Here is a 24,104-nt window from a genome sequence, read left to right as displayed (position 1 = left end):
AAGCTGTTGTACATGTAGCAAGCTTCTCCTCTCCACACATCTGATGAACACAAAGGAACAGCAGAGACCATTACAGTTTGGTACCAAAGCATCACAGGAATTGCAGACAGCATTGAACTCAATGTAGGACTGCCTTAGGGACTCTACCCTCAGATTTTTCCCTCAGGGTTTAATCCCGAAGCCTTCCCCATGAGTGGGTATGGCCACCAGGCAACAGAGGTTTGAGCTCAGTGTTTTCCTTTACCATTTGAGCTGCCAACCACGGCTGACAAGCCCCATCTGCCCAAATCGACTGGTTTTAAGGCACCAGTAATCTGCCTTTGCCCCTTCTGTCAGTAGAAACAGCTCTGCCGGGCTTAGCAGCTAAACCACACATGTAGGGCAGGAGTTGGACTCGGTTGTCAGAGGCTAATTGAGGCGCTCCCATTTAGGAGCATCTAGTAGCTAGTGGGAGCTTGTCCCCATTACCACTCCCGGCTGTAACAGCCTTAAGGAATTTTGTGTACAATTTTGTATAATTTATGTCTAATTGATGTTAATCTTGTGAATGTGGTGTCTCTGACACTCTGTGTCTGTGATGCTGCAGAAGGTAAGTTTTTCATTGTATCTGAGCACACAGGGAGTTGTTCAGATGGTAAAAAATTTGAATTTAAAATCATAGTGCCAAAGACCACTACATCATATAAACAGGCACCTCAGATCATCTAGTTCATGCTGACCAGATCTTCTACTGCGTCCCATCTACACGCCCCAGGATGGTATCTCTCGTACCCCTCCCATCCATGTACCTATCCAAATTTCAGGTAAGTGTTGTAATCAAACCAGCATCCTACACTTCCTCTGGCAGCTTGTTCCACACACTCACCTCCCTCTGAGTGAGGAGTTTCCCCCTCATCTTCCTCTGAAACAATTCACTTTTCACCCCTAACCTATAAACTCTGGTTCTGCTGTCACTCAACCTATGTGGCAAATGGCTGATGTGTAAGTTTGACTTTGAGTTGCCCAACTCCAACTATCTTCAAGTCTGGTGGCTGTGTTCTCAATGGGGACCGTTGCATTACAGCTGAGATGCCCTCTTTCTGATTTGTGATCTGATCACAGTGTCTCACTGGGAACAGCACCATGGAAGCAAGTCCCGACAGGGTCTGACCAGGGGTCTGACTCAGGGGATCAGCTACCTCTTCAATTTTCTCTGAGGCAGCCTCCATCTCCTCATGGGCCACATCTCCACCTGCTCCTGGGGACACGTCCTGACCCTCGACTCTCAGTCCAGACTCCTCTCCCGGCGTGTCCGGTTTGTCAGGAACGGCTCGGCGTCGAATGGAACGAGTTCTCTGGAGCCTGCGGAGCAGAGGTGACAGAGGGAGGACAGGATAACTCAATGGCCGTGAGTGTACGATGACCAGTGATGATGGTAGCCATCTATTGGCTGGGAGGGTGATCACATGATCAGAGGGAGCTCCGCCCCCACAGGAGAGTATGGAGACATTGTGATTCACCTGGAAAGATCACGAGCCAAAAACCGAGAGGAAACAGAAATCCAACACAACAGGAGTAAAGGTTATTCTGGGAAATGCACAAAATGCTGGAGGAACTCAGCAGGACAGACAGGGGAATAGACAGTCGACATTTCAAATCCAGACCCTTTCAAGGCCTGGAAAGGTAGGGGGAGACACCAGAATAAAAAGGTGGGGGATGGGAAGGAGTATATGCTAACAGGTGATAGCAGAGAGCAGATGAGGGGAAAGATGTGATGAAGTAAGAAGCTGGGAGGAGATAGGTCAAAAGGTAGAAGGTTGAAGAAGAAGTGATTGACGGGAGAAGAGAATGAACCATGGGAGAAAGGGATGAGGAGAGGTACCAATGGAGGCGATGGGCAGTGAGGAGAAGAGACAGGGTGGCAGGGGATCAGAATAGGGAATGGATGAAGGGAGATGGAAGGAGTGGGGAGAAGTAACTGGATCTTAGAGAAATCGATGTTCACACCACCTGATTGGATGCATCCCAGATGGAATATGAGGTGTTGTTTCTCAACATGATAATGGCCTCATTTTGGCAAGAGAAGGGAGGGAATGGATCATGAAGTCGGAATTGGAACAGGGAGTGAAATTAAAAATGTGTTACTCTGTCGGTCAAGAGAGTTGATCAGAAAGCAGAGAATAGTTTGTCCATCAATCCCTGGAGGAAAATTTGGGCACAGCAGGATTGGGAAAAACTGGCAAGAAAGTATGCCATGTGACAACTCTTCCAAGGAGTCCCTTACCCTTCCTTCTCCTCCCGGTGAGCTGCTTCCTCCTGGAGGGTGACCAGCCGATCCTGAGCCTCCTGCAGCTCCCGTTGGATCCCCTCCAGCCGCATCTCCATCTCCTGATTGGTCACTTTAAGCTGCTGGTTCTCAGCGCTGGTCTCCTCCTGTTGACCACGCAGGGATTCGATCTCCGCCTGGAGCTGGAGTGGGAGAGAATACAGAATGACAATCATCTCCACCTGAAACTGCAGGTCCAGGGAACACAGAATGACAATCATCTCCGTCTGGAGCTGCAGGTTCAGGAAACACACATGAAAAGATAAATCTCTACAAGAACATTACCTGAAACTACCACCACCACCTACCACTTGCCTTCCAAATATATCTCTCTCTCCTCCTCTCCCTGCTCTCCACTTTATCCCTCTCGTCCTGTGACTTCCTTCCCCCCACACTCTCTCTCTCTCTCTCTCTTTTCTTGTCTATCCATTTTTCCCTCTCTTTCTGTTCTTGATCACTCTGAAGGTTATGAAGTTTAAGGAGGTTTGTCTGGTCACTGAACACTCTAACAAACTTCTACAGGTCCTGTTGAAAGTGTCCTGACTGGTCCCATCACGGTCTAAAGTACACGAATGTAAGAGGCTGTTGTTCTAATTGTGCTCTTTCTTGTACAATTTTGTATAATTTATGTCTAATTGATGTTAATCTTGTGAATGTCGTGTCTCTGACGCTCTGTGTCTGTGATGCTGCAGAAGGTAAGTTTTTTATTGTATCTGAGCACACAGAGACTTGTGCAGATGGTAATCAACTCAACTTTAGATTCATAGAGTCAAACAGCACTACATCGCATAAACAAGCCCTTCAGACCATCTGGTTCATGCTGACCTGATCTTCTACTGCGTCCCATCTACACGCCCCAGGATGGTATCTCTCGTACCCCTCCCATCCACGTACCTATCCAAACTTCAGATAAGTGTTGTAAACAAACCAGCATCCTACACTTCCTCTGGCAGCTCGTTCCACACACTCACCTCCCTCTGAGTGAGGAGTTTCCCCCTCATCTTCCTCTGAAACAATTCACTTTTCACCCCTAACCTACGAACTCTGGTTCTGCTGTCACTCAACCTAAGGGGCAAATGGCTGATGTGTAAGTTTGACTTTGAGTTCCCCAACTCCAACTATCTTCAAGTCTGGTGGCTGTGTTCCCAATGGGGACCGCTGGAGTATGACTGAGATGCCATCTCTCTGATTTGTGATCTGATCACAGTGTCTCACTGGGAACAACACCATGGAAGCAAGTCCCGACAGGGTCTGACCAGGGTCTGACTCAGGGGATCAGCTACCTCTTCAATTTTCTCTGCTGCCTCATCTCTTGCTGAGGCAGCCTCCGTCTCCTCATGGGCCACACCTCCACCTGCTCCTGGGGTCACGTCCTGACCCTCGACCCTCAGTCCAGACTCCTCTCCCGGAGTGTCCGGTTTGTTGGGAACGGCTCGGCGTCGAATGGAACGAGTTCTCTGGAGCCTGCGGGGCAGAGGTGACAGAGGGAAGACAGGATAACTCAATGGCTGTGAGTGTACGATGACCAGTGATGATGGTGGCCATCTATTGGCTGGGAGGGTTATCACATGATCAGAGGGAGCTCCGCCCCCACAGGAGAGTATGTAGACAATGTGATTCACCTGGAAGGATCATGAGGCCAAAAACCGAAAACAAAACAGAAATCCGACAGAACAGGAGTGAAGGTTATTCTGAGAAGCATGCAAAATGCTGGAGGAAGTCAGCAGGACAGACATGGGAATAGACAGTTGACATTTCAAACCCAGACCCTTTTAAGGCCTGGAAAGGAAGGGGGAAGAAACTAGAATAAAAATATGGGTGGAGAGAGGAAGCTAGCAGGTGATAGGAGAGAGCCGATGAGGGGAACAATGTGATGAAGTGAGAATCTGGGAGCTGACAGGTCAAAAGGTGAAAGTTTGAAGATAAAGCGATCTGATGGGAGAGGAGAATGGACCATGGGAGAAAGGGACGGAGGAGAGGCACTCATGGAGGCGATGGGCAGTGAGGAGAAGAGATGGAGTGAGAGGGGAACCATATTGAAGAATGGGAAAAAGAGAGAAGGAAGAGGTTGGAAGAAATTACCAGCACTTGTAGAAATTGATGTTCACACCACGTGGTTGGATGCTACCCAGATGGAATATGAAGTGTTGCTCCTCAACATGGTAATGGCCTCGTTATGGCAGAAGAGGAGCCATGGACTAACATGTTGAAATTGGAATGGGGTGCGAAGTGAAATTAAAATGGGATTACTCAGTTGTTCAAAAGAGTGGATCAGAAAGCAACGAATGACATGTCTGTCGGTCACTAAAGGGAGAAGAGTGGGAATAGCAGGATTGGGAAAAACTGGCATGAAAATGTATGATGTGACTCAACTCTTCTGAGGCATTCTCACCCTTCCTTCTCCTCCCGGTGAGTTGCTTCTTCCTGGAGAGTGACCAGCTGATCCTGGGCCTTCTGCAGCTCCCGTTGCATCCCCTCCAGCTGCGTCTCCATCTCCTGATTGGTCACTTTGAGCTGCTGGTTCTCAGCGCTGGTCTCGTCCTGTTGACCGCGCAGGGACTCGATCTCCGCCTGGAGCTGGAGGGGGAGGGAACAGACAGAGGGATCTCTCCTATCAGTAAGTCCTCTCAAAGCCCTCCAATCAGGACCTCAGCTTCATCTATTCAACATCCTCTCTATTTATCTACCTTGCTGTTTTTCTGTCACTCTTTTCTGATCTGTTTTACACTCTAATCGGCTCTCCTGTCAGTCCTTTCTCTCTCTCCTACCCTCTCAATTCACCTATTCTGCCCTCTTTCTCTCTGACTCACTCTCTCTGTTCTGCTGTTTCTCTCTCTTCTGCCCCAGTGCAAACTGTGCACCCATAAACGGAAAAACAAATAATAACAAATAAACAAATAAGTAAATAAATAATATTGACAACAAGAGTTGTAAAGTCTTTGAAAGTGAGTCCGTAAGTTGTGGGAACCTAGTCCCTTCTGTTGAAGAGCCAGAAGTTTGGTGGGGGGGGTAAATTTGATCCTGAACCTGTGGTGTGGGGCCACTGCTCCCTCCAAGCTGCATGGGTGCTCAGCCACATCAGTGACTGAAATGCTTCCGTGCACATAGCCTTTGTTGCCATGCATCTGCAATTTTCTTTTCTATAGTGTTAATATAATCTCGAAATCTATTCTAGTGAAATTGTTTGTGTTGTGTTGTTTAGTTTTTTTGTTTTTTTTCTCTTTCTCTGTGGGTACGGGGCAGGGGCATTGCTCTTACATTGGTTTTAATTGGGTTCTTTCGGGTTCCTTGCTTTGCAACTGCCTGTAAGCAAACAAATCTAAGGTTTCTATAATTTATACATTCTTTGATAATAATGCATTTTGAATCTTGAAAATTACCCTCTAATTATTTATGTGTTAATGAATATAATCCATTAATTTCTAAATAAGAAACATACCACAACCTTTACTTTGAAACATTTTAGAACTTCAATCTATTTACATTGTCAGTGTTTTGAGGTTATAATACATTTACAAATTGTAACAATAGACACAGAATGGAATTTGGTAACTCATTATTAATTAACCCCACACTGGCTGAATGCCAATGCCAATGTTGTGAAAGTTCAAAAAATTATGAAATATGAACGATTTCCTTTGTTGTGCCTTATTTCATTTTACCCTTCAAGGATTTGATTGTTCACTTTTTATTCTAAGTGTTCATAGTGTGCCTAATACAAAAAAAATTGAAGAGCCGCACAGTTTTCAGGCCTTGTAAAACCTTCCCTTTTAGAGCAGTGGCTGATCCACGCAGCTGTGGAAAAACCTAGAGGGAATGTTATGTGTGGAATCCAAACCTCTTCATCTCCGGCATCATATTTCTGCATGGTCAATGACCCCGTAAACACTACCTCACGTTTTACTCACTTGTTACACTACTTATTATATTTTACAGGTTTCCTGTCATAACTAAAAGTATTGCACTGTCGGACTGCCACTAAATAACAAACCTCATAATCTCATGTCAGTGCTAATAAACCTGATTCAGTGCACCCCAGCCAAAACCAAGAGTTCAACCCCAGACACACACAGCAGTCACTGGATCAGCTCACCCATCTCCCCCCACCGACCACCATCAACATCCAATAATACCTGCTGAACAGCAGCATCAGCTTTTGCGTGCTCCGTGTCCAGCGATTGATTCCACTCCCTGGAATGAGCACACAGAACTCTTATGAGGGGAGGGTGAACAAGATAGCAAATTACATGTGAGGTGAGTTGTTAGAGAAGCACAAGAAAATAAAGAGGACAAGATCAAGTGGATGGTCACAGACTGTTTCATAGAGTTGAAATTGCTCCTACAATGGGGCTTAATTTTAAAGTGACTGGGGGAAGGTCTAAGGGTGATATCAGAGTGGGTAGTATGGGGAACACAGAGTGAAGATTTCAAAAAAAAAGGTTTTTATTTACACAGAGAGAGGTGGGTGTGTGGAACGGGGTTTGGTTTTACACAGAGAGTGGTCGGTGTATGTAACGTGGTTTGTTTTTACACAGAGAGTGGTGGGTGTGTGGAATGAGGTTTGTTTTTACACAGAGAGAGGTGGGTGTGTGGAATGAGGTTTGTTTTTACACAGAGAGTGGTGCGTGTGTGGAACGGGGTTTGTTTTTACACAGAGATTGGTGGGTGTGTGGAACGGGGTTTGTTTTTACACAGAGAGTGGTGGGTGTGTGGAATGAGGTTTGTTTTTACACAGAGAGTGGTGGGTGTGTGGAACAGGGTTGTCGGTGTGTGGAACGGGGTTTGTTTTTACACAGAGAGTGGTGGGTGTGTGGAATGGGGTTTGTTTTTACAGAGAGAGTGCTGGGTGTGTGGAACGGGGTTTGTTTTTACACAGAGAGTGGTGGGTGTGTGGAACGGGGTATGTTTTTACACAGAGAGTGCTGGGTGTGTAGAATGGGGTTTGTTTTTACTCAGAGAGTGGTGGGTGTGTGGAACGGGGTTTGTTTTTACACAGAGAGTGGTGGGTGTGTGGAACGGGGTTTGGTTTTACACAGAGAGTGCTGGGTGTATGGAACGGGGTTTGGTTTTACACAGAGAGTGGTGGGTGTGTGGAACGGGGTTTGTTTTTGCACAGAGAGAGGTGGGTGTGTGGAACGGGGTTTGTTTTTACACAGAGAGTGCTGGGTGTGTGGAACGGGGCTTGTTTTTACACAGAGAGTGGTGGGTGTGTGGAACGGGGTTTGTTTTTACACAGAGAGTGGTGGGGGTGTGGAATGGGGTTTGTTTTTACACAGAGAGTGGTGGGTGTGTGGAATGGGTTTGTTTTTACACAGAGAGTGGTGGGTGTGTGGAATGGGGTTTGTTTTTACAGAGAGAGTGCTGGGTGTGTGGAACGGGGTTTGTTTTTACACAGAGAGTGGTGGGTGTGTGGAACGGGGTATGTTTTTACACAGAGAGTGCTGGGTGTGTAGAATGGGGTTTGTTTTTACACAGAGAGTGGTGGGTGTGTGGAACGGGGTTTGTTTTTACACAGAGAGTGGTGGGTGTGTGGAACGGGGTTTGGTTTTACACAGAGAGTGCTGGGTGTGTGGAACGGGGTTTGTTTTTACACAGAGAGTGGTGGGTGTGTGGAACGGGGTTTGTTTTGACACAGAGAGTGCTGGGTGTGTGGAACGGGGTTTGTTTTTACACAGAGAGTGGTGGGTGTGTGGAATGAGGATTGTTTTTACACAGAGAGTGGTGGGTGTGTGGAATGGGTTTGTTTTTACACAGAGAGTGGTGGGTGTGTGGAATGAGGTTTGTTTTTACACAGAGAGTGCTGGGTGTGTGGAACGGGGTTTGTTTTTACACAGAGAGTGCTGGGTGTGTGGAACGGGGTTTGTTTTTACACAGAGAGTGGTGGGTGTGTGGAATGAGGTTTGTTTTTACACAGAGAGTGGTGGGTGTGTGGAACAGGGTTGTGGGTGTGTGGAACGGGGTTTGGTTTTACACAGAGAGTGGTGGGTGTGTGGAATGAGGTTTGTTTTTACACAGAGAGAGGTGGGTGTGTGGAATGAGGTTTGTTTTTACACAGAGAGTGGTGGGTGTGTGGAATGAGGTTTCTTTTTACACAGAGAGTGGTGGGTGTGTGGAATGGGTTTGTTTTTACACAGAGAGTGGTGGGTGTGTGGAATGAGGTTTGTTTTTACACAGAGAGTGGTGCGTGTGTGGAATGGGTTTGTTTTTACACAGAGAGTGGTGGGTGTGTGGAATGAGGTTTGTTTTTACACAGAGAGTGCTGGGTGTGTGGAACGGGGTTTGTTTTTACACAGAGAGCGGTGGGTGTGTGGAACGGGGTTTGTTTTTACACAGAGAGTGGTGGGTGTGTGGAATGAGGTTTGTTTTTACACAGAGAGTGGTGGGTGTGTGGAATGGGTTTGTTTTTACACAGAGAGTGGTGGGTGTGTGGAATGAGGTTTGTTTTTACACAGAGAGTGCTGGGTGTGTGGAACGGGGTTTGTTTTTACACAGAGATTGGTGGGTGTGTGGAACGGGGTTTGTTTTTACACAGAGAGTGGTGGGTGTGTGGAATGAGGTTTGTTTTTACACAGAGAGTGGTGGGTGTGTGGAATGGGGTTTGTTTTTACAGAGAGAGTGCTGGGTGTGTGGAACGGGGTTTGTTTTTACACAGAGAGTGCTGGGTGTGTGGAACGGGGTTTGTTTTTACACAGAGAGTGGTGGGTATGTGGAATGGGTTTGTTTTTACACAGAGAGTGGTGGGTGTGTGGAATGGGGTTTGTTTTTACACAGAGAGTGCTGGGTGTGTGGAACGGGGTTTGTTTTTACACAGAGAGTGCTGGGTGTGTGGAACGGGGTTTGTTTTTACACAGAGAGTGGTGGGTGTGTGGAACGGGGTTTGTTTTTACACAGAGAGTGCTGGGTGTGTGGAACGGGGCTTGTTTTTACACAGAGAGTGGTGGGTGTGTGGAACGGGGTTTGGTTTTACACAGACAGAGGTGGGTGTGTGGAACGGGGTTTATTTTTACACAGAGAGTGGTGGGTGTGTGGAACGGGGTATGTTTTTACACAGAGAGTGCTGGGTGTGTAGAATGGGGTTTGTTTTTACACAGAGAGTGGTGGGTGTGTGGAATGGGTTTGTTTTTACACAGAGAGTGGTGGGTGTGTGGAACGGGGTTTGTTTTTACACAGAGAGTGGTGGGTGTGTGGAACGGGGTTTGTTTTTACACAGAGAGTGGTGGGTGTGTGGAACGGGGTTTGTTTTTACACAGAGAGTGCTGGGTGTGTGGAACGAGGTTTGTTTTTACACAGAGAGTGGTGGGTGTGTGGAACGGGGTTTGTTTTTACACAGAGAGTGCTGGGTGTGTGGAACGGGGTTTGTTTTTACACAGAGAGTGGTGGGTGTGTGGAATGAGGTTTGTTTTTACACAGAGAGTGGTGCGTGTGTGGAATGGGTTTGTTTTTACACAGAGAGTGGTGGGTGTGTGGAATGAGGTTTGTTTTTACACAGAGAGTGCTGGGTGTGTGGAACGGGGTTTGTTTTTACACAGAGAGCGGTGGGTGTGTGGAACGGGGTTTGTTTTTACACAGAGAGTGCTGGGTGTGTGGAACGGGGTTTGTTTTTTCACAGAGAGTGGTGGGTGTGTGGAATGGGTTTGTTTTTACACAGAGATTGGTGGGTGTGTGGAACGGGGTTTGTTTTTACACAGAGAGTGGTGGGTGAGTGGAATGAGGTTTGTTTTTACACAGAGAGTGGTGGGTGTGTGGAATGGGGTTTGTTTTTACAGAGAGAGTGCTGAGTGTGTGGAACGGGGTTTGTTTTTACACAGAGAGTGCTGGGTGTGTGGAACGGGGTTTGTTTTTACACAGAGAGTGGTGGGTATGTGGAATGGGTTTGTTTTTACACAGAGAGTGGTGGGTGTGTGGAATGGGGTTTGTTTTTACAGAGAGAGTGCTGGGTGTGTGGAACGGGGTTTGTTTTTACACAGAGAGTGCTGGGTGTGTGGAACGGGGTTTGTTTTTACACAGAGAGTGGTGGGTGTGTGGAACGGGGTTTGTTTTTACACAGAGAGTGCTGGGTGTGTGGAACGGGGCTTGTTTTTACACAGAGAGTGGTGGGTGTGTGGAACGGGGTTTGGTTTTACACAGAGAGAGGTGGGTGTGTGGAACGGGGTTTGTTTTTACACAGAGAGTGGTGGGTGTGTGGAACGGGGTATGTTTTTACACAGAGAGTGCTGGGTGTGTAGAATGGGGTTTGTTTTTACACAGAGAGTGCTGGGTGTGTGGAATGGGTTTGTTTTTACACAGAGAGTGGTGGGTGTGTGGAACGGGGTTTGTTTTTACACAGAGAGTGGTGGGTGTGTGGAACGGGGTTTGTTTTTACACAGAGAGTGGTGGGGGTGTGGAACGGGGTTTGTTTTTACACAGAGAGTGCTGGGTGTGTGGAACGAGGTTTGTTTTTACACAGAGAGTGGTGGGTGTGTGGAACGGGGTTTGTTTTTACACAGAGAGCGCTGGGTGTGTGCAACGGGGTTTGTTTTTACACAGAGAGTGGTGGGTGTGTGGAATGAGGTTTGTTTTTACACAGAGAGTGGTGCGTGTGTGGAATGGGTTTGTTTTTACACAGAGAGTGGTGGGTGTGTGGAATGAGGTTTGTTTTTACACAGAGAGTGCTGGGTGTGTGGAACGGGGTTTGTTTTTACACAGAGAGCGGTGGGTGTGTGGAACGGGGTTTGTTTTTACACAGAGAGTGGTGGGTGTGTGGAATGAGGTTTGTTTTTACACAGAGAGTGGTGGGTGTGTGGAACAGGGTTGTGGGTGTGTGGAACGGGGTTTGGTTTTACACAGAGAATGGTGGGTGTGTGGAACTGGGTTTGTTTTTACACAGAGAGTGCTGGGTGTGTGGAACGGGGTTTGTTTTTACACAGAGAGTGGTGGGTGTGTGGAATGGGTTTGTTTTTACACAGAGAGTGGTGGGTGTGTGGAATGGGGTTTGTTTTTACACAGAGAGTGCTAGGTGTGTGGAACGGGGTTTGTTTTTACACAGAGAGTGGTGGGTGTGTGGAATGGGTTTGTTTTTACACAGAGAGTGGTGGGTGTGTGGAACGGGGTTTGTTTTTACACAGAGAGTGGTGGGTGTGTGGAATGAGGTTTGTTTTTACACAGAGAGTGGTGGGTGTGTGGAATGGGGTTTGTTTTTACAGAGAGAGTGCTGGGTGTGTGGAACGGGGTTTGTTTTTACACAGAGAGTGCTGGGTGTGTGGAACGGGGTTTGTTTTTACACAGAGAGTGGTGGGTATGTGGAATGGGTTTGTTTTTACACAGAGAGTGGTGGGTGTGTGGAATGGGGTTTGTTTTTACAGAGAGAGTGCTGGGTGTGTGGAACGGGGTTTGTTTTTACACAGAGAGTGCTGGGTGTGTGGAACGGGGTTTGTTTTTACACAGAGAGTGGTGGGTGTGTGGAACGGGGTTTGTTTTTACACAGAGAGTGCTGGGTGTGTGGAACGGGGCTTGTTTTTACACAGAGAGTGGTGGGTGTGTGGAACGGGGTTTGGTTTTACACAGACAGAGGTGGGTGTGTGGAACGGGGTTTGTTTTTACACAGAGAGTGGTGGGTGTGTGGAACGGGGTATGTTTTTACACAGAGAGTGCTGGGTGTGTAGAATGGGGTTTGTTTTTACACAGAGAGTGGTGGGTGTGTGGAATGGGTTTGTTTTTACACAGAGAGTGGTGGGTGTGTGGAACGGGGTTTGTTTTTACACAGAGAGTGGTGGGTGTGTGGAACGGGGTTTGTTTTTACACAGAGAGTGGTGGGTGTGTGGAACGGGGTTTGTTTTTACACAGAGAGTGCTGGGTGTGTGGAACGAGGTTTGTTTTTACACAGAGAGTGGTGGGTGTGTGGAATGAGGTTTGTTTTTACACAGAGAGTGGTGCGTGTGTGGAATGGGTTTGTTTTTACACAGAGAGTGCTGGGTGTGTGGAACGGGGTTTGTTTTTACACAGAGAGCGGTGGGTGTGTGGAACGGGGTTTGTTTTTACACAGAGAGTGGTGGGTGTGTGGAATGAGGTTTGTTTTTACACAGAGAGTGGTGGGTGTGTGGAACAGGGTTGTGGGTGTGTGGAACGGGGTTTGGTTTTACACAGAGAATGGTGGGTGTGTGGAACGGGGTTTGTTTTTACACAGAGAGTGCTGGGTGTGTGGAACGGGGTTTGTTTTTTCACAGAGAGTGGTGGGTGTGTGGAATGGGTTTGTTTTTACACAGAGATTGGTGGGTGTGTGGAACGGGGTTTGTTTTTACACAGAGAGTGGTGGGTGAGTGGAATGAGGTTTGTTTTTACACAGAGAGTGGTGGGTGTGTGGAATGGGGTTTGCTTTTACAGAGAGAGTGCTGGGTGTGTGGAACGGGGTTTGTTTTTACACAGAGAGTGCTGGGTGTGTGGAACGGGGTTTGTTTTTACACAGAGAGTGGTGGGTGTGTGGAACGGGGTTTGTTTTTACACAGAGAGTGCTGGGTGTGTGGAACGGGGCTTGTTTTTACACAGAGAGTGGTGGGTGTGTGGAACGGGGTTTGGTTTTACACAGAGAGAGGTGGGTGTGTGGAACGGGGTTTGTTTTTACACAGAGAGTGGTGGGTGTGTGGAACGGGGTATGTTTTTACACAGAGAGTGCTGGGTGTGTAGAATGGGGTTTGTTTTTACACAGAGAGTGCTGGGTGTGTGGAATGGGTTTGTTTTTACACAGAGAGTGGTGGGTGTGTGGAACGGGGTTTGTTTTTACACAGAGAGTGGTGGGTGTGTGGAACGGGGTTTGTTTTTACACAGAGAGTGGTGGGTGTGTGGAACGGGGTTTGTTTTTACACAGAGAGTGGTGGGTGTGTAGAACGGGGTTTGTTTTTACACAGAGAGTGCTGGGTGTGTGGAACGAGGTTTGTTTTTACACAGAGAGTGGTGGGTGTGTGGAACGGGGTTTGTTTTTACACAGAGAGTGCTGGGTGTGTGGAACGGGGTTTGTTTTTACACAGAGAGTGGTGGGTGTGTGGAATGAGGTTTGTTTTTACACAGAGAGTGGTGCGTGTGTGGAATGGGTTTGTTTTTACACAGAGAGTGGTGGGTGTGTGGAATGAGGTTTGTTTTTACACAGAGAGTGCTGGGTGTGTGGAACGGGGTTTGTTTTTACACAGAGAGCGGTGGGTGTGTGGAACGGGGTTTGTTTTTACACAGAGAGTGGTGGGTGTGTGGAATGAGGTTTGTTTTTACACAGAGAGTGGTGGGTGTGTGGAACAGGGTTGTGGGTGTGTGGAACGGGGTTTGGTTTTACACAGAGAATGGTGGGTGTGTGGAACTGGGTTTGTTTTTACACAGAGAGTGCTGGGTGTGTGGAACGGGGTTTGTTTTTACACAGAGAGTGGTGGGTGTGTGGAATGGGTTTGTTTTTACACAGAGAGTGGTGGGTGTGTGGAACGGGGTTTGGTTTTACACAGAGAGTGGTGGGTGTGTGGAACGGGGTTTGTTTTTACACAGAGAGTGGTGGGTGTGTGGAATGGGTTTGTTTTTACACAGAGAGTGGTGGGTGTGTGGAATGGGGTTTGTTTTTACACAGAGAGTGCTGGGTGTGTGGAACGGGGTTTGTTTTTACACAGAGAGTGGTGGGTGTGTGGAATGGGGTTTGTTTTTACACAGAGAGTGCTGGGTGTGTGGAACGGGGTTTGTTTTTACACAGAGAGTGCTGGGTGTGTGGAACGGGGTTTGTTTTTACACAGAGTGTGGAGGGTGCGTGGAACGGGGTTTGTTTTTACACAGAGAGTGGTGGGTGTGTGGAACGGGGTTTGTTTTTACACAGAGAGTGCTGGGTGTGTGGAACGGGGTTTGTTTTTACACAGAGAGTGGTGGGTGTGTGGAACGGGGTTTGTTTTTACACAGAGAGTGGTGGGTGTGTGGAACGGGGTTTGGTTTTACACAGAGAGTGCTGGGTGTGTGGAACGGGGTTTGTCTTTACACAGAGAGTGGTGGGTGTGTGGAACGGTGTTTGGTTTTACACAGAGAGTGGTGGGTGTGTGGAACGGGGTTTGTTTTTACATAGAGAGTGCTGGGTGTGTGGAACGGGGTTTGTTTTTACACAGAGAGTGCTGGGTGTGTGGAATGGGGTTTGTTTTTACACAGAGAGCGCTGGTTGTGTGGAACGGGGTTTCTTTTTACACAGAGAGTGCTGGGTGTGTTGAACGGTGTTTGTTTTTACACAGAGAGTGCTGGGTGTGTGGAATGGGGTTTGGTTTTACACAGAGAGTGCTGGGTGTGTGGAATGAGGTTTGTTTTTACACAGAGAGTGGTGGGTGTGTGGAACAGGGTTGTGGGTGTATGGAACGGGGTTTGTTTTTACACAGAGAGTGGTGAGTGTGTGAAACGGGGTTTGTTTTTACACAGAGAGTGGTGGGTGTGTGGAACGTGGTTTGGTTTTACACAGAGAGTGGTGGGTGTGTGGAACGGGGTTTGTTTTTACACAGAGAGTGGTGGGTGTGTGGAATGGGGTTTGTTTTTACACAGAGAGTGCTGGGTGTGTGGAATGGGGTTTGTTTTTACACAGAGAGTGCTGGGTGTGTGGAATGGGGTTTGTTTTTACACAGAGAGTGCTGGGTGTGTGGAACGGGGTTTGTTTTTACACAGAGAGTGGTGAGTGTGTGGAACGGGGTTTGTTTTTACACAGAGAGTGGTGGGTGTGTGGAACGGGGTTTGTTTTTACACAGAGAGTGGTGGGTGTGTGGAACGGGGTTTGTTTTTACACAGAGAGAGGTGGGTGTGTGGAACGGGGTTTGTTTTTACACAGAGAGTGCTGGGTGTGTGGAACGGGGTTTGGTTTTACACAGAGAGTGCTGGGTGTGTGGAACGGGGTTTGGTTTTACACAGAGATTGGTGGGTGTGTGGAACGGGGTTTGGTTTTACACAGAGAGTGGTGGGTGTGTGGAACGGTGTTTGTTTTTACACAGAGAGTGCTGGGTGTGTGGAATTGGGTTTGTTTTTACACAGAGAGTGCTGGGTGTGTGGAACGGGGTTTGTTTTTACACAGAGAGTGCTGGGTGTGTGGAATGGGGTTTGTTTTTACACAGAGAGTGGTGGGTGTGTGGAACAGGGTTTGTTTTTACACAGAGAGTGGTGGGTGTGTGGAATGGGTTTGTTTTTACACAGAGAGTGCTGGGTGTGTGGAACGGTGTTTGTTTTTACACAGAGAGTGGTGGGTGTGTGGAACGGGGTTTGTTTTTACACAGAGAGTGGTGGGTGTGTGGAACGGGGTTTGTTTTTACACAGAGAGTGGTGGGTGTGTGGAACGGGGTTTGTTTTTACACAGAGAGTGGTGGGTGTGTGGAACGGGTTTATTTTTACACAGAGAGTGGTGGGTGTGTGGAACGGGGTTTGTTTTTACACAGACAGTGGTGGGTGTGTGGAACGGGGTTTGTTTTTACTCAGAGAGTGGTGGGTGTGTGGAATGTGGTTTGTTTTTACACAGAGAGTGCTGGGTGTGTGGAACGGGGTTTGTTTTTGCACAGAGAGTGGTGGGTGTGTGGAACGGGGTTTGTTTTTACACAGAGAGTGGTGGGTGTGTGGAACGGGGTTTGTTTTTACACAGAGAGTGGTGGGTGTGTGGAACGGGGTTTGTTTTTACACAGAGAGTGGTGGGTGTGTGGAACGGGGTTTGTTTTTACACAGAGAGTGGTGGGTGTGTGGAACGGGGTTTGTTTTTACACAGAGAGTGGTGGGTGTGTGGAACGGGGTTTGTTTTTACACAGAGAGTGCTGGGTGTGTGGAACGGGGTTTGTTTTTACACAGAGAGTGCTGGGTGTGTGGAATGGGGTTTGTTTTTACACAGAGAGTGCTGGGTGTATGGAATGGGGTTTGTTTTTACACAGAGAGTGCTGGATGTGTGGAACGGGGTTTGTTTTTACACAGAGAGTGGTGGGTGTGTGGAATGGGGTTTGTTTTTACACAGAGAGTGGTGGGTGTGTGGAACGGGGTTTGTTTTTACACAGAGAGTGGTGGGTGTGTGGAACGGTGTTTGTTTTTACAAAGAGAGTGGTGGGTGTGTGGAACGGGGTTTGTTTTTACACAGAGAGTGGTGGGTGTGTGGAACGGGGTTTGTTTTTACACAGAGAGTGGTGGGTGTGTGGAATGGGGTTTGTTTTTACACAGAGAGAGGTGGGTTTGTGGAACGGGGTTTGTTTTTACACAGAGAGTGGTGGGTGTGTGGAATGGGGTTTGTTTTTACACAGAGAGTGGTGGGTGTGTGGAACGGGGTTTGTTTTTACACAGAGAGTGCTGGGTGTGTGGAATGGAGTTTGGTTTTACACAGAGAGTGGTGGGTGTGTGGAACAGGGTTGTGGGTGTGTGGAACGGGGTTTGTTTTTACACAGAGAGTGGTGGGTGTGTGGAATGGGGTTTGTTTTTACACAGAGAGTGGTGGGTGTGTGGAACGGGGTTTGTTTTTACACAGAGAGTGGTGGGTGTGTGGAACGGGGTTTGTTTTTACACAGAGAGTGGTGGGTGTGTGGAATGGGTTTGTTTTTACACAGAGAGTGGTGGGTGTGTGGAACGGGGTTTGTTTTTACACAGAGAGTGGTGGGTGTGTGGAACGGGGTTTGTTTTTACACAGAGAGTGGTGGGTGTGTGGAACGGGGTTTGTTTTTACACAGAGAGTGGTGGGTGTGTGGAACGAGGTTTGTTTTCACAGAGAGAGTGCTGGGTGTGTGGAATGGGTTTGTTTTTACACAGAGAGTGCTGGGTGTGTGGAACGGGGTTTGTTTTTACACAGAGAGTGCTGGGTGTGTGGAATGGGTTTGTTTTTACACAGAGAGTGGTGGGTGTGTGGAATGAGGTTTGTTTTTACACAGAGAGTGCTGGGTGTGTGGAACGGGGTTTGTTTTCACACAGAGAGTGCTGGGTGTGTGGAACGGGGTTTGTTTTTACACAGAGAGTGGTGGGTGTGTGGAACGGGGTTTGTTTTTACACAGAGAGTGGTGGGTGTGTGGAACGGGGTTTGTTTTTACACAGAGAGTGCTGGGTGTGTGGAACGGGGTTTGTTTTTACACAGAGAGTGGTGGGTGTGTGGAACAGGGTTGTGGGTGTGTGGAACGGGGTTTGTTTTTACACAGAGAGTGGTGGGTGTGTGGAACGGGGTTTGTTTTTACACAGAGAGTGGTGGGTGTGTGGAACGGGGTTTGTTTTTACACAGAGAGTGCTGGGTGTGTGGAACGGGGTTTGTTTTTACACAGAGAGTGGTGGGTGTGTGGAACAGGGTTGTGGGTGTGTGGAACGGGGTTTGTTTTTACACAGAGAGTGGTGGGTGTGTGGAACGGGGTTTGGTTTTACACAGAGAGAGGTGGGTGTGTGGAACGGGGTTTGGTTTTACACAGAGAGTGGTGGGTGTGTGAAACGGGGTTTGTTTTTACACAGAGAGTGGTGGGTGTGTGGAACGGGGTTTGGTTTTACACAGAGAGTGGTGGGTGTGTGGAACGGGGTTTGGTTTTACACATGGAGTGCTGGGTGTGTGGAACGGGGTTTGTTTTTACATAGAGAGTGCTGGGTGTGTGGAACGGGGTTTGGTTTTACACAGAGAGTGGTGGGTGTGTGGAACGGGGTTTGTTTTTGCACAGAGAGAGGTGGGTGTGTGGAACGGGGTTTGTTTTTACACAGAGAGTGGTGGGTGTGTGGAAAGGGGTTTGTTTTTACACAGAGAGTGGTGGGTGTGTGGAACGGGGTTTGTTTTTACACAGAGATTGGTGGGTGTGTGGAACGGGGTTTGTTTTTACACAGAGAGTGGTGGGTGTGTGGAATGAGGTTTGTTTTTACACAGAGAGTGGTGGGTGTGTGGAATGGGGTTTGTTTTTACAGAGAGAGTGCTGGGTGTGTGGAACGGGGTTTGTTTTTACACAGAGAGTGCTGGGTGTGTGGAACGGGGTTTGTTTTTACACAGAGAGTGGTGGGTGTGTGGAACGGGGTTTGTTTTTACACAGAGAGTGGTGGGTGTGTGGAACGGGGTTTGTTTTTACACAGAGAGTGGTGGGTGTGTGGAACGGGGTTTGTTTTTACACAGAGAGTGCTGGGTGTGTGGAACGGGGTTTGTTTTTACACAGAGAGTGCTGGGTGTGTGGAACGGGGTTTGTTTTTACACAGAGAGTGCTGGGTGTGTGGAATGGGGTTTGTTTTTACACAGAGAGTGCTGGGTGTATGGAATGGGGTTTGTTTTTACACAGAGAGTGCTGGATGTGTGGAACGGGGTTTGTTTTTACACAGAGAGTGGTGGGTGTGTGGAATGGGGTTTGTTTTTACACAGAGAGTGGTGGGTGTGTGGAACGGGGTTTGTTTTTACACAGAGAGTGGTGGGTGTGTGGAACGGTGTTTGTTTTTACAAAGAGAGTGGTGGGTGTGTGGAACGGGGTTTGTTTTTACACAGAGAGTGGTGGGTGTGTGGAACGGGGTTTGTTTTTACACAGAGAGTGGTGGGTGTGTGGAATGGGGTTTGTTTTTACACAGAGAGAGGTGGGTTTGTGGAACGGGGTTTGTTTTTACACAGAGAGTGGTGGGTGTGTGGAATGGGGTTTGTTTTTACACAGAGAGTGGTGGGTGTGTGGAACGGGGTTTGTTTTTACACAGAGAGTGCTGGGTGTGTGGAATGGAGTTTGGTTTTACACAGAGAGTGGTGGGTGTGTGGAACAGGGTTGTGGGTGTGTGGAACGGGGTTTGTTTTTACACAGAGAGTGGTGGGTGTGTGGAATGGGGTTTGTTTTTACACAGAGAGTGGTGGGTGTGTGGAACGGGGTTTGTTTTTACACAGAGAGTGGTGGGTGTGTGGAACGGGGTTTGTTTTTACACAGAGAGTGGTGGGTGTGTGGAATGGGTTTGTTTTTACACAGAGAGTGGTGGGTGTGTGGAATGGGGTTTGTTTTTACACAGAGAGTGGTGGGTGTGTGGAACGAGGTTTGTTTTCACAGAGAGAGTGCTGGGTGTGTGGAACGGGGTTTGTTTTCACACAGAGAGTGCTGGGTGTGTGGAACGGGGTTTGTTTTTACACAGAGAGTGGTGGGTGTGTGGAACGGGGTTTGTTTTTACACAGAGAGTGGTGGGTGTGTGGAACGGGGTTTGTTTTTACACAGAGAGTGCTGGGTGTGTGGAACGGGGTTTGTTTTTACACAGAGAGTGCTGGGTGTGTGGAACGGGGTTTGTTTTTACACAGAGAGTGGTGGGTGTGTGGAACAGGGTTGTGGGTGTGTGGAACGGGGTTTGTTTTTACACAGAGAGTGGTGGGTGTGTGGAACGGGGTTTGGTTTTACACAGAGAGAGGTGGGTGTGTGGAACGGGGTTTGGTTTTACACAGAGAGTGGTGGGTGTGTGAAACGGGGTTTGTTTTTACACAGAGAGTGGTGGGTGTGTGGAACGGGGTTTGGTTTTACACAGAGAGTGGTGGGTGTGTGGAACGGGGTTTGGTTTTACACATGGAGTGCTGGGTGTGTGGAACGGGGTTTGTTTTTACATAGAGAGTGCTGGGTGTGTGGAACGGGGTTTGGTTTTACACAGAGAGTGGTGGGTGTGTGGAACGGGGTTTGTTTTTGCACAGAGATAGGTGGGTGTGTGGAACGGGGTTTGTTTTTACACAGAGAGTGGTGGGTGTGTGGAAAGGGGTTTGTTTTTACACAGAGAGTGGTGGGTGTGTGGAACGGGGTTTGTTTTTACACAGAGATTGGTGGGTGTGTGGAACGGGGTTTGTTTTTACACAGAGAGTGGTGGGTGTGTGGAATGAGGTTTGTTTTTACACAGAGAGTGGTGGGTGTGTGGAATGGGGTTTGTTTTTACAGAGAGAGTGCTGGGTGTGTGGAACGGGGTTTGTTTTTACACAGAGAGTGCTGGGTGTGTGGAACGGGGTTTGTTTTTACACAGAGAGTGGTGGGTATGTGGAATGGGTTTGTTTTTACACAGAGAGTGGTGGGTGTGTGGAATGGGGTTTGTTTTTACACAGAGAGTGCTGGGTGTGTGGAACGGGGTTTGTTTTTACACAGAGAGTGCTGGGTGTGTGGAACGGGGTTTGTTTTTACACAGAGAGTGGTGGGTGTGTGGAACGGGGTTTGTTTTTACACAGAGAGTGCTGGGTGTGTGGAACGGGGCTTGTTTTTACACAGAGAGTGGTGGGTGTGTGGAACGGGGTTTGGTTTTACACAGACAGAGGTGGGTGTGTGGAACGGGGTTTATTTTTACACAGAGAGTGGTGGGTGTGTGGAACGGGGTATGTTTCTACACAGAGAGTGCTGGGTGTGTAGAATGGGGTTTGTTTTTACACAGAGAGTGGTGGGTGTGTGGAATGGGTTTGTTTTTACACAGAGAGTGGTGGGTGTGTGGAACGGGGTTTGTTTTTACACAGAGAGTGGTGGGTGTGTGGAACGGGGTTTGTTTTTACACAGAGAGTGGTGGGTGTGTGGAACGGGGTTTGTTTTTACACAGAGAGTGCTGGGTGTGTGGAACGAGGTTTGTTTTTACACAGAGAGTGGTGGGTGTGTGGAACGGGGTTTGTTTTTACACAGAGAGTGCTGGGTGTGTGGAACGGGGTTTGTTTTTACACAGAGAGTGGTGGGTGTGTGGAATGAGGTTTGTTTTTACACAGAGAGTGCTGGGTGTGTGGAACGGTGTTTGTTTTTACACAGAGAGTGGTGGGTGTGTGGAATGGGGTATGTTTTTACACAGAGAGTGCTGGGTGTGTGGAACGGGGTTTGTTTTTACACAGAGAGTGGTGGGTGTGTGGAATGAGGTTTGTTTTTACACAGAGAGTGGTGCGTGTGTGGAATGGGTTTGTTTTTACACAGAGAGTGGTGGGTGTGTGGAATGAGGTTTGTTTTTACACAGAGAGTGCTGGGTGTGTGGAACGGGGTTTGTTTTTACACAGAGAGCGGTGGGTGTGTGGAACGGGGTTTGTTTTTACACAGAGAGTGCTGGGTGTGTGGAACGGGGTTTGTTTTTTCACAGAGAGTGGTGGGTGTGTGGAATGGGTTTGTTTTTACACAGAGATTGGTGGGTGTGTGGAACGGGGTTTGTTTTTACACAGAGAGTGGTGGGTGAGTGGAATGAGGTTTGTTTTTACACAGAGAGTGGTGGGTGTGTGGAATGGGGTTTGTTTTTACAGAGAGAGTGCTGAGTGTGTGGAACGGGGTTTGTTTTTACACAGAGAGTGCTGGGTGTGTGGAACGGGGTTTGTTTTTACACAGAGAGTGGTGGGTATGTGGAATGGGTTTGTTTTTACACAGAGAGTGGTGGGTGTGTGGAATGGGGTTTGTTTTTACAGAGAGAGTGCTGGGTGTGTGGAACGGGGTTTGTTTTTACACAGAGAGTGCTGGGTGTGTGGAACGGGGTTTGTTTTTACACAGAGAGTGGTGGGTGTGTGGAACGGGGTTTGTTTTTACACAGAGAGTGCTGGGTGTGTGGAACGGGGCTTGTTTTTACACAGAGAGTGGTGGGTGTGTGGAACGGGGTTTGGTTTTACACAGAGAGAGGTGGGTGTGTGGAACGGGGTTTGTTTTTACACAGAGAGTGGTGGGTGTGTGGAACGGGGTATGTTTTTACACAGAGAGTGCTGGGTGTGTAGAATGGGGTTTGTTTTTACACAGAGAGTGGTGGGTGTGTGGAACGGGGTTTGTTTTTACACAGAGAGTGCTGGGTGTGTGGAATGGGTTTGTTTTTACACAGAGAGTGGTGGGTGTGTGGAACGGGGTTTGTTTTTACACAGAGAGTGGTGGGTGTGTGGAACGGGGTTTGTTTTTACACAGAGAGTGGTGGGGGTGTGGAACGGGGTTTGTTTTTACACAGAGAGTGCTGGGTGTGTGGAACGAGGTTTGTTTTTACACAGAGAGTGGTGGGTGTGTGGAACGGGGTTTGTTTTTACACAGAGAGTGCTGGGTGTGTGCAACGGGGTTTGTTTTTACACAGAGAGTGGTGGGTGTGTGGAATGAGGTTTGTTTTTACACAGAGAGTGGTGCGTGTGTGGAATGGGTTTGTTTTTACACAGAGAGTGGTGGGTGTGTGGAATGAGGTTTGTTTTTACACAGAGAGTGCTGGGTGTGTGGAACGGGATTTGTTTTTACACAGAGAGCGGTGGGTGTGTGGAACGGGGTTTGTTTTTACACAGAGAGTGGTGGGTGTGTGGAATGAGGTTTGTTTTTACACAGAGAGTGGTGGGTGTGTGGAACAGGGTTGTGGGTGTGTGGAACGGGGTTTGGTTTTACACAGAGAATGGTGGGTGTGTGGAACTGGGTTTGTTTTTACACAGAGAGTGCTGGGTGTGTGGAACGGGGTTTGTTTTTACACAGAGAGTGGTGGGTGTGTGGAATGGGTTTGTTTTTACACAGAGAGTGGTGGGTGTGTGGAATGGGGTTTGTTTTTACACAGAGAGTGCTAGGTGTGTGGAACGGGGTTTGTTTTTACACAGAGAGTGGTGGGTGTGTGGAATGGGTTTGTTTTTACACAGAGAGTGGTGGGTGTGTGGAACGGGGTTTGTTTTTACACAGAGAGTGGTGGGTGTGTGGAATGAGGTTTGTTTTTACACAGAGAGTGGTGGGTGTGTGGAACGGGGTTTGTTTTCACACAGAGAGTGGTGGGTGTGTGGAATGGGGTTTGGTTTTACACAGAGAGTGCTGGGTGTGTGGAACGGGGTTTGTTTTTACACAGAGAGTGGTGGGTATGTGGAATGGGTTTGTTTTTACACAGAGAGTGGTGGGTGTGTGGAACGGGGTTTGTTTTTACACAGAGAGTGCTGGGTGTGTGGAACGGGGTTTGTTTTTACACAGAGAGTGCTGGGTGTGTGGAACGGGGTTTGTTTTTACACAGAGAGTGGTGGGTGTGTGGAACGGGGTTTGTTTTTACACAGAGAGTGCTGGGTGTGTGGAACGGGGCTTGTTTTTACACAGAGAGTGGTGGGTGTGTGGAACGGGGTTTGGTTTTACACAGACAGAGGTGGGTGTGTGGAACGGGGTTTGTTTTTACACAGAGAGTGGTGGGTGTGTGGAACGGGGTATGTTTTTACAGAGAGAGTGCTGGGTGTGTAGAATGGGGTTTGTTTTTACACAGAGAGTGGTGGGTGTGTGGAATGGGTTTGTTTTTACACAGAGAGTGGTGGGTGTGTGGAACGGGGTTTGTTTTTACACAGAGAGTGGTGGGTGTGTGGAACGGGGTTTGTTTTTACACAGAGAGTGGTGGGTGTGTGGAACGGGGTTTGTTTTTACACAGAGAGTGCTGGGTGTGTGGAACGAGGTTTGTTTTTACACAGAGAGTGGTGGGTGTGTGGAACGGGGTTTGTTTTTACACAGAGAGTGCTGGGTGTGTGGAACGGGGTTTGTTTTTACACAGAGAGTGGTGGGTGTGTGGAATGAGGTTTGTTTTTACACAGAGAGTGGTGCGTGTGTGGAATGGGTTTGTTTTTACACAGAGAGTGCTGGGTGTGTGGAACGGGGTTTGTTTTTACACAGAGAGCGGTGGGTGTGTGGAACGGGGTTTGTTTTTACACAGAGAGTGGTGGGTGTGTGGAATGAGGTTTGTTTTTACACAGAGAGTGGTGGGTGTGTGGAACAGGGTTGTGGGTGTGTGGAACGGGGTTTGGTTTTACACAGAGAATGGTGGGTGTGTGGAACGGGGTTTGTTTTTACACAGAGAGTGCTGGGTGTGTGGAACGGGGTTTGTTTTTACACAGAGATTGGTGGGTGTGTGGAACGGGGTTTGTTTTTACACAGAGAGTGGTGGGTGAGTGGAATGAGGTTTGTTTTTACACAGAGAGTGGTGGGTGTGTGGAATGGGGTTTGTT

The 24,104-nt window shown here is 48.2% G+C and overlaps 1 protein-coding gene across 3 annotated transcripts in view; it reads right to left on the bottom strand.

The window, feature by feature from the left end:
* The window catches only part of LOC140195254 (uncharacterized), a 170,231-nt gene that overhangs the window by 25,608 nt on the left and 120,519 nt on the right, over positions 1 to 24,104 (bottom strand). For all 3 annotated transcript variants that reach the window (XM_072253303.1, XM_072253305.1, XM_072253304.1), the window contains 5 exons: positions 6,439 to 6,496; positions 4,698 to 4,882; positions 3,589 to 3,769; positions 2,264 to 2,448; positions 1,179 to 1,341 (listed from right to left, as the gene is read on the bottom strand). In XM_072253303.1, coding sequence (XP_072109404.1) covers positions 1,179 to 1,341; positions 2,264 to 2,448; positions 3,589 to 3,769; positions 4,698 to 4,882; positions 6,439 to 6,496 — 772 coding nt within the window. The remainder of the gene's footprint in view (positions 1 to 1,178; positions 1,342 to 2,263; positions 2,449 to 3,588; positions 3,770 to 4,697; positions 4,883 to 6,438; positions 6,497 to 24,104) is intronic.

The sequence above is a fragment of the Mobula birostris genome, chromosome 3 (genome assembly GCF_030028105.1).
Source record: "Mobula birostris isolate sMobBir1 chromosome 3, sMobBir1.hap1, whole genome shotgun sequence".
Classification (NCBI taxonomy): domain Eukaryota; kingdom Metazoa; phylum Chordata; class Chondrichthyes; order Myliobatiformes; family Myliobatidae; genus Mobula; species Mobula birostris.
This window is presented reverse-complemented; position numbering and strand designations above follow the sequence as displayed.